Raw genomic sequence first — 8,857 nt, 5'->3', positions numbered from 1 at the left:
TTTGTTGAGTAGCAACTGCAGAAGCTTCGCGCCGCGCGGTCCACTTCGTCCGCCCCTTCTTGCCATCTCCATCATCTCTTTCAATGGATCCATACCTACTGGCAAGACCGTTGACATCAAGGTCATCAAGAGGTGTGCTTCCAGTATTTCCTCCTCCCCCTTCCTCTCCCGCACCAGAGACGAAGTCGCCCTCCCTTGGTCCTCCCGTCCGGCGCAGTCGCCGCACACGCCTCGCGCCCTCGCCCTCGCCAGGCCCCTTGTCCTCGGCCGCGACATCGACAAGCACCACCACCTCGATGTCGACCCTCCCTCCACCCTCGCTCCCACCCTCGAGAACCGCCATGCGTGACTCGCCCTCGTTCCACCGCCCACCCTCGCCACCTCCCCTCACGCCTGCGGGATCGTCCTGGACCCAGCACGAGCTCGAGCAGGGCATCGAGGGCGGCCTCGAAGACGACGAGGACGAGAGCGAGCAGCACCTCCGAGCCCGCTCGTCGCGCGACAGCGGCATCTCGCTCGGCGAGCGCCAGCAGCACCTCTCGCCGAGCCACGCCCACGACGACGCCCGCTCGCGCCCGCTCGACTCGGCGCAGCGCTCCCTGTCGCCCTACCCGTCGGTGAGCGGCGCCGCGTCGTCCGCCGGCATCTCGTCGCCTTCCTCGTCGTCGCACCCTCGTCCGCCGAGCGCCCTTTCATCCACCTCGTCGTCGCACCCGAGCGGCAGCACCGGCGGCCCCACCTCGCAAGACTCGCTCGCGTCGCCTCGCCTCGTCGCGCACCACCCGTACGCGTCGAGCAGCCTCAGCTCGGCCGCCGCGTTCGACTACGACGACCTGCTCGGCCCGCACCCGCGCCGCGCCCTGTCGGGCACGAGCGTCAGCCCGCCGTCGAGCAACGAGGACGACAAGTTGCGGCGCGGCGTCGCCGAGTCGCACGTCCAGGGGCTCGGCCTGACGGCGAGGGCGGCCGGCGGCGGGCGCAGGGAGCTGTACGGCCAGGACGAAGGCGGCGAGCTCGGCGGCGGAGGAGATGAAGCCCAGGGCGACGAGCACGACGAGCGCTGGGAGTCGCTGCGCACCATGAGCCTGTCGTCGGCGCCGCCGACGTCGTCGTCGTCGGACGCGCCTACGGCGCCGCGCCGCTCGTCGCTCGCCCAGTACGCCGTGCGCCAGTCGTCCTTCTCGTCGACGGCCCTCGTCGGCAGCCCACTCAGCCCGCACGTCGCGCCGTTCGCGCCCTCGTCGGCGTCGTCGTCGGCGCAGCAGCAGCAGGGCGGCGGCGGCGGGACCCCGACGTCTACTTCGGGCGGCTCGTGGATCAGCCCGCGCGAGCGCGAGGTGCGTCGGCTCTTTCTCGCCTTGGACAGTATCAGCGACTGTCACTGACTCTCGTACTCGCGCTCGCAGGCGAGCTGGAACTCGGCGGCGTCGTCGAGCTACGCCGTTCAGGCGCAGCAGCGCGCCCTTCCCTCCCTCACCTCCCATTCCTCGACCACCTCGCCTCACACGCCGCACTACGCGATGTCGTACGCGTCCCAGCACGGCTTCTCGCACTACGCCGAGTCGTCGTCGTCGGCCCCGCTCGTCGCGCCCGCCATGAGCGAGTCGAGCTCGCGCGGCGCGCACGGCCTCGGCGGCGAGACGTTCTTCGTCTCGCGTGGTCCGCCTCGCGCACCCTACACGGTCGAGTACCGCGACCGCTCCGGCAGCGAGAGCTACGGCCTCAACGGGCACGGCTACTCGTCGTCGACCGGGCTCGACTCGGCGTCGGCGGCCGTCGCCCAGTACGACGCGGCCATGCAGGCCGACGTGTCGACCATCTTTGTCGTCGGCTTCCCGGACGACATGACCGAGCGCGAGTTCACCAACATGTTTGCGTTCGCCGACGGCTTCGAGGCGGCGACGCTCAAGTTCCCGTACCCGCGCGACGGCAGTGTCGCCGGCAGCGAGGGCGGCGGCTCGGGCCTCGCCGGTCTTGCCCTCGGCGGCGGCGGCGGCGGCCCCGACGAGCCGTTTTCGTCATCGTCGTCGTCGTACCCGGGCCCGCCGTACCTCGCGACGGCGCACGAGGGCCACGCGACGGGCGCCTCGACGCCGCTCAGCGCGACGGCGTCGGCCAACGGCACGTCGACGCCCGCCTCGACGGCCGTGCGCAAGATCATCGGCTTCGCGCGGTTCGACACGCGGCAGCACGCGCTCGCCGCGCGCGAGACGCTCAACGGGCGCCGCGTCGACTACGAGCGCGGGTCGGTCCTCAAGGCCGAGATGGCCAAGAAGAACCTGCACATGCGCAAGAACGTGCTCGTCACGGCGACGGCCATGTCGGGCAGCGGCTCGGGCAGCGGCGGCACGACGAGCTCGTCGGCCGCGGGCACGACGGCGCCCGGCTCGGCCTCGGGCCATGCCTCGGCCCAGGCCCAGCAGCAGCAGTCGCCGTACGTCTACTCGGCGCTCCATGGCTCGCCCGTCGCCGTGCAGCAGGCCCCGTCGTCGCTGTCGTCGGCGGCGCCGGACGTCGCCGCCACGTCATCGTCCTCGGCGCCGGGCCCGTCGATCCCGCTCTCGTCGCTCGACAGTGCGACGCTGCAGAAGCTCGCCCAGTCGAGCAACCTCAACCCGGCCGTGCTCGCCGAGATCGCCCGCCAGAACCTCGTCAAGGCGTCGACCTCGGCCGACTCGGCGGCGGCGGCGGCGACCGAGGCGTACCAGGCTCGCCGCGCGAGCGAGTACTTCGAGGACGACCCGGCGTCGGCCTCGTACCCGAACGAGCAGGCCGGCTGGGCGCAGGCGCCCGCGTCGACGTCGTCGTCCTCGCCGCCGCACCAGCCCTCGGCCGCTCCCGGCGTCGGCCTCGGCCTCGGCTCGCAGCGCAGCATGCTCCAGCAGCTCGACGAGGGCATCGGCTCGAACGCGACCGCGTCCAACGCGCCGTACCCGTCGCCCGACCTGCGCAGCATCGGCGGCGGCGGGCCCGGCAGCAGCGTCTCGGGCGGCGCGCGCTCGCGTGAGGCGTCGTACGCGAGCATGTCGGGCCCCGTCGGCGCGCCCAACCCGTACTCGACGTACGCGAGCCCGGGACCGGGCGCGGCGCCGCTCTCGCCTGGACTCGCGGCCGCGGCGGCCTCGGCTGCGACGGCCGTCGTTGGCGCCGTGCCGAGTGCGGCGGCGAGGCAGGCGGCGATGCACCCTCTCGGCTCGCCGACGGGCAGCTTCTCGTCGTCGACGCTCGGCGGTGCCCTCGCCGCCCTGAGGACGCAGAACCCGGCCGACATGAACGCGCCCAAGAAGTGCGTCCGCTTCTCTCGTTTCCTTCTCGCCTCTCTCGCCCGTACGAGTACGACCCTGACCCTCGTCCCCTTGCCCACAGCACGCTCTACGTCGGCGGCCTCCCGGCGGTCCTGCCCTCGCTCACGGGCCCGTTCTCGGCGTCGCACCTCGAGGACAGCCTGCGCAACGCCTTTTCGCGCTGCCCGGGCTACCGCCGCCTCCAGTTCCGCTACAAGTCGAACGGGCCCATCGTCTTTGTCGAGTTCTTCGACACGGCGCACGCCACGCGCGCCATGCAGGAGCTGTACGGCCACACGCTCGGCGGCCTCGTCAAGGGCGGCATCCGCCTCAGCTACTCGAAGAACCCGCTCGGCGTCCGGTCCAACGGCCAGCCGGCGCTCCCGCCGCCCGAGCTCATCGACCAGCGCCCGCCGCACTACGTCCTCGCGGCCCACCAGCAGCACTCGTCGCCGGCGGGCCTTGTGTTCGGCCAGGGCGCTTACGGCTCGTCGCCTTACGTCAGCTCGTCGAGCGCCTTCTCGAGCGACGCCGTCCTCGTCGTCGGCGGCGACCCTCACCGCCGCCCTCCCGACCCCATCTACGGCGAGACGGCGTACCCTCGCTCGTCGTCGTACAGCGCCGCCTCGCCCGGCGACTACGGCGGCGGCGGCGGCGGCGGCATCGGCCGCGCCCGCAGCAACACGTTCGCGTCGGCCGGCTCGGCCGCACCAGCCTCGCCGTCGTCGGCCTACGGCGGCGCCTTTTCGCCCTTCAGCGTCGATCTCTGAGCCTCGTCGCACAACTCTCCCTGCATGTACCGACCCTGTACTACCTCGCCTCCTCATCGGCGCCTACTTCAGCACGTCGTCGCCATCGCCGCACACACACACCCCATGGTCATCCTCGTCGTGCCCGCCGTCTCTCGTTCTCGTTCTCTCTCTCTCTATCAGTCCTGGCGCGCCTCCGTCTCCCTTCCCCCTCCCTTCCCCTCGTTGTTGATTCTTGTCCTGCTCCCTCGTACGCGTCGTTCCTGCCCCCCTTCCCCTACCCCCCACTCCCTTTCATACCCCTGCCTTGCGCTTGCGCATCCCTAACTATCTCGCCTCGTCGTTCCTCTCCCTCCTCGCCCTGCTTTAGTAGTCGCCTCGCCCCCTCTCTCACTCTCTCTCTGCATGACTGCCTTCCCTCCCTCGCGTATCGTCATCCGCAGCATACTTTCCTCTCCTCGTCCGGCATCATCGCCTCCTCTCGCTCTCTCCTCCCCTCTCCCTGCCTGCGCGCTTTCTCGTCCCCCTCTCGTCAGTTTATCCGTCCACTTGCAACCATACGCCGGTCGTTCGCTTTCGCTCTACGGTTTTGTCGTCGCGAGGAGAGCGAGAGAGGCACGACGCGAACAGAAAAGCGGTTACACGAGAGGCTAGTACGGGACCCTGCGCGCTCTCCACCCGTCGTTGCCGGTCGGCCGCGTGACGGTCTGCGGCCCGAGCGCCTCGTCCTCCTCGTCCCACTCCTCGCCGGTCGACGGGCCCTCGAGTTCCTCCCTGCCGCCACCGCTCGACGAGGACGCGCTCGGTCCTCCACGCGCGCCGCGGTCGAGCGCACGACGCTTGCCCCGGCTCCTCGCGCTCGCTCCTCCGGCATTTGCTGCCCCCGTCGACGCCGACGACGAGGTCCCGAGGCTCGACACCCCACTGCTGCGCCCGCCCAAGGCCGCTCGAGGCGCAAAGCGCTCGAACCTGGCGCCGTCGCCGAACCCGCCCTTGCCGCTGCGGCGCGCCTCGCCCGCCGCCTTGGGCAGGACGCCGAGCCATCTGCCGGCCCTCGTCGCGACGCCGAGCGTCTCGTCGAGAGCGGCGCGCGTCGAGCGCCCGGCGACGAGCCCTGCGAGGACGCCGCACGCTGTGCCGCATGCGAGCGCGCCGGCGAGGGCGTACCACAGCGGGGCGAGGGCCGTCATGATGGATGTGGCGAGAGACATGGGGGAGAGGACGAGGGTCGAAAAGAGGAAGGCGAGTGGCGACAGGAGGGCCGCGAGGAGGGTTAGGAGGATCGAGGCGAGGGCGACGAGGAGCGAGTAGAGGAGGGTGGCGAGCGGGACGAGGGCGTAGGTGTAGAGGAAGCGCAAGGGGTGGTGGATGGCGTAAGTGTACAGTGGGCGAAGAGCTGCTTGCGCACGAGAGGGTCAGGTCAGGTCGAGTCGGGTGCGAGGGAGGAGGGAGCAGGACGACGAGGCGCACCGCGGAGCTTGCCGACCGTCTTGAGGATGTCGGCCGGTTCCACCTGCTCCTGCACCTTGTTGGCCGTACCCGCGCCCGCCGGCTCTGCAGCCCCAGCGTCCCTCCTGCGTTCCTCCCCCACCTTGGTCGCCGGGACGAAGAAGGTCTCGCGGACGACCTGGACGCCCTCGGGCCTCTCCTGGGCGTGCAGCTCGCTCTGTGCCGCCTTGCGAGCACGCTCGAGCAAGAGGGCCCACGACTCGGGGTCCACGGGCGGGATGTCGGCGGCAAGGAAGGGCGGGAGGACGGCCGAGGCGATGACGCCCGCGTCGGGCGCAGAGCGCTGTGCGGCCGCGCACGAGAGCAGCGCGGTGATGGCAGCGAGCCACAGTGCAGCGTAGGTCGAGGCTGGAGCTCGCATGGTGCGAGGCGAGGGAGCGCGGACGAGGGACAAGGAGCGAGCGGCGAAGCGACTTGGGCGTGTTTGCGGCGAGAGAGAGAGACAGGCTCGGTCCTGAGAGAGTCCTGCATTGCCAAGGGTCTACAGCTACAACAGAGGAACGTCGTCGAGTCGCACGAAAGATCGGGAGAGCGGCACGGCGGAGAGAGAGAGAGGAACGAGGAAGGCGGGAAGAGTGTCTGTCGAGGCGGCGGTCGAGGGTGCGGCGTGGCCAAGCGCTCAGAGGTACTGCAACAGGACGACAGAGTCAGTCATCTTCTTGAGGAAGAGAACAAGAGAGGAAGAGGACGCACAGGCACGCTGGAAAAGTCGAGCTGGTCGCCAAAATCGTCGGGCCCTTCTTCGCCCTCGTCCTCGTGCGCCTCGTCCTCGTCATAGTCCTCGTCGCCGTCGTCGTGCACGCCCTGCACCTTCTTCTTGTACGCCTCGGCCTCGGACGCCGCACCGTTGAGCCGACCCGCCGTCGCCTGCGCCCGATACCGCTCAAAGTCGCTCTCGTTCGGCAGGCTGCCCGGCATCGACGACGAGCGGCTCCGCCCGGCATAGCCGCCCTCGTCGTCGTCGTCGTCGTACTCCTCCTCGCCGTCGAGGCCGACCTCGGGCACCGTCGCCTGGAGCAACGGGCTCGACGGCGTCGCGCCGCGGGCCGTGCGCGCGCCGGCGCTCGTGACCGACGCGGCGTCGTTGCTAAGCGCGCCGCGCGACGACCGGCGCGAGAGCGAGCTCGCGAGGCTGCCGAGGCGCGTCAACGAGATACGGCTCGTCGACTGGTCCGAGCGCGCCGACAGGGCCGGCGACGGCGGCGCGAGTTCCGGGATGTCGAAATCGAACGCGGGCAAGGGCGCGCGCCAATAGTTGAAGTCGGTGTACTCGGGTGCGGCGCTGCGGTTGATGGGCGGGAACATCTGGTCGACGAGGTCCGTCATGTGGATGTAGCTCGACTTGTACCCGGCGAGCTCGAGCAGCTCCATCTTGACCTCGCCGTTCGAGTCGATTGTGAAGATGCGCGACGACGGGATGTCGACGCTGCGGTACGACAGGGCGTCCGTGATGCGGTTGCCGAACCCGGCGTAGAAGGGCGAGCGCTCGCCGAACAGGCGGGCAATGTCGCGCAGGCACGCCATCTTGAACACCTCGGGCTTGCGCATGATGACCTCGCTGCGGCGGGTCGAGCACGTCGGTCAGGGACCTGCACGACGACAAAGATGGGGCGCGAGAGGAGGGACGCACCGGTGGAGCGAGGTCATGAGCCGGTCGGGGCTCATGATGACGGGGCCGTCGGGGAGCTGGAAGCCGTTCTGCTTGATGTTCTTGAGGTACTCGCGCGTCGTGTCGGCCTGCCCGATCGCTCGCGACGTGAGGTACATGAGCTTGTACCCGTTGCGCGCGATGTCGGTGTACAGCTTGGCGACGCCGAGGTGCGTCCAGTCGCGGCCGATCATCGTGAAGACGTGGCCGAGCGCGTCCGACCTGCGTGCGCCGAGCGAGTCAGTGCGTCTTCTCACGTAGGAGAGGGACAAGGAGGACGGGACGCACTTGGTGATCGTGCCGTCAATGTCGGAAATGACGACGCGGAAGTCCGAGTCCCACAGGAAGATGCGCGAGGTGCAGGTCGCGTAGCCCGAGTACGACGAGCGGACCGTGAACGAGATCTGGTTCATGCCCTTCTTGAGCTTGAGCTTTCGCTGCGGGCCGGGCGCGAGGGTGAGTCGTCGGCGAGGGGCGAAGAAGGGAGAAGGGAGAGAGGGACGCACGAGCTGGTCCGAGGTGAGGCGCAGCGTCTTGGCGTAGTGCTTGGTGTGGTCCTCGGGCGGGAACTCGTCGCCGTCGTGCTCGTCGCCGAGCTGCTGAGCGGTCGGCGCGTCGAGCGCGGGCTCGGACCTCGGCGAGTCGGGCGGGCTCGTCGGCGGGCTCGCCTGCGCCGTCGCCGGCAGGCTCGACGCCGTCTGCGTGTCCTCGGGCGGCGCCGTTCCACCTCGACTGCGGCCCCACCACAGGCCCCACCCGCGCCGGCCGCTCGCCTTGGTCGGCTGGGTCGACTCGTCGATCGAGCGGTGCAGCTCAGGGTGCTCGACGAGCGACTTGCGGTACACGGCGAGCGACGCGAGGACGGGCGACGCGTTGTCCCACGTGAGGTAGCGCCCGGCGTACTTGATGACGAGGTCGGGGCTGTCGGGAATCGCCTCCTGCTCCATAAAGTCGCGGTACGTGAGCTGCGAGTCGCGGAACAGGCGCCCGGACGTGTTCTGCGACAAGAGCAAGACGATGTCAGGAGAGGGAACGGGTACGAGGAAGTGGGCGAGAAGCAGACGCACCTTGTCGAGCTGCTCGAACCCCTCGCTGCCGCACAGGCTCAACTCGAACACGTGCTGCTGGCTGCCAGTCTTGAGCGTGAACAGGGTCGACGTCGCGACGAGGACGCTCTCCTCGGGCGCAGTTGGGCCGTCGACCTCGGCACGGATCGCGTTGAGCTCCTGGAGGATGACGGGTCGCGGCGGCGGCGAGCTCGCGCGCGAGCTGAGGCGGGATCGAGGCGTCGGCGGCTTGCGCTCGCTCGCGATGGAAGAGGCGTCGTCGAGGTCGAGAGGAGGGATAGGCGGAACGGCGTCGACGTCGGTAGCCGCCTCGTCGTCCTCGAAGAAGTCGCGCAGGGTGGTCGGGTCGGTCGACTGGAGGAGCGCCTGCGTGAACGCGATGATGTCCTTCTCGGCTTCTGCTCGGACGTGCGCGTGTCAGTACGCGACTGTGGGAGGAAGAGGGAGAGAAAGTGAACGAGAGGACGCACTCTCGTCGAGGACGAGGTCGACCGACCCCTCGAGCTCCTGCTCGACCCTCGTCGCCTTGTCCTCGAGCCCGTTCTTCTCGCCGGGGACCTTGTACCCGCTCATGTCGAGCATGAGCGCGCCCGACTGCTC

General features: G+C 69.9%; 3 protein-coding genes across 3 annotated transcripts; 1 reads left to right on the top strand and 2 right to left on the bottom strand.

Moving 5' to 3' along the window:
* Positions 1–328: 328 nt before the first annotated feature.
* Positions 329–4,054, top strand: RHOBADRAFT_50652 (uncharacterized protein; the record flags this gene model as incomplete). The annotated part of the gene is made up of 3 exons (XM_018415429.1): positions 329–1,337; positions 1,407–3,286; positions 3,367–4,054. The coding sequence occupies exons 1-3, from the start codon at positions 342–344 to the stop codon at positions 4,052–4,054; spliced, it is 3,564 nt and encodes a 1,187-aa protein (XP_018274193.1). The 5' UTR covers positions 329–341.
* A 598-nt stretch (positions 4,055–4,652) lies between these two features.
* Positions 4,653–5,914, bottom strand: RHOBADRAFT_50651 (uncharacterized protein). The gene is made up of 2 exons (XM_018415428.1): positions 5,504–5,914; positions 4,653–5,429 (listed from the first exon to the last, which is right to left on the bottom strand). The coding sequence occupies exons 1-2, from the start codon at positions 5,901–5,903 to the stop codon at positions 4,684–4,686; spliced, it is 1,146 nt and encodes a 381-aa protein (XP_018274192.1). The 5' UTR covers positions 5,904–5,914; the 3' UTR covers positions 4,653–4,683.
* Positions 5,915–6,767: 853 nt separating this feature from the next.
* On the bottom strand, positions 6,768–7,738 carry RHOBADRAFT_32780 (uncharacterized protein; the record flags this gene model as incomplete). Its single annotated transcript, XM_018413055.1, has 4 exons — positions 7,697–7,738; positions 7,479–7,627; positions 7,173–7,412; positions 6,768–7,100 (listed from the first exon to the last, which is right to left on the bottom strand). Coding segments are annotated over exons 2-4 (696 nt in total), but the record flags the coding sequence as incomplete, so codon positions are not given.
* Between the last annotated feature and the right edge of the window lie 1,119 nt (positions 7,739–8,857).

Source organism: Rhodotorula graminis (assembly GCF_001329695.1).
Source record: "Rhodotorula graminis WP1 unplaced genomic scaffold RHOBAscaffold_1, whole genome shotgun sequence".
Taxonomy (NCBI): domain Eukaryota; kingdom Fungi; phylum Basidiomycota; class Microbotryomycetes; order Sporidiobolales; family Sporidiobolaceae; genus Rhodotorula; species Rhodotorula graminis.
This window is presented reverse-complemented; position numbering and strand designations above follow the sequence as displayed.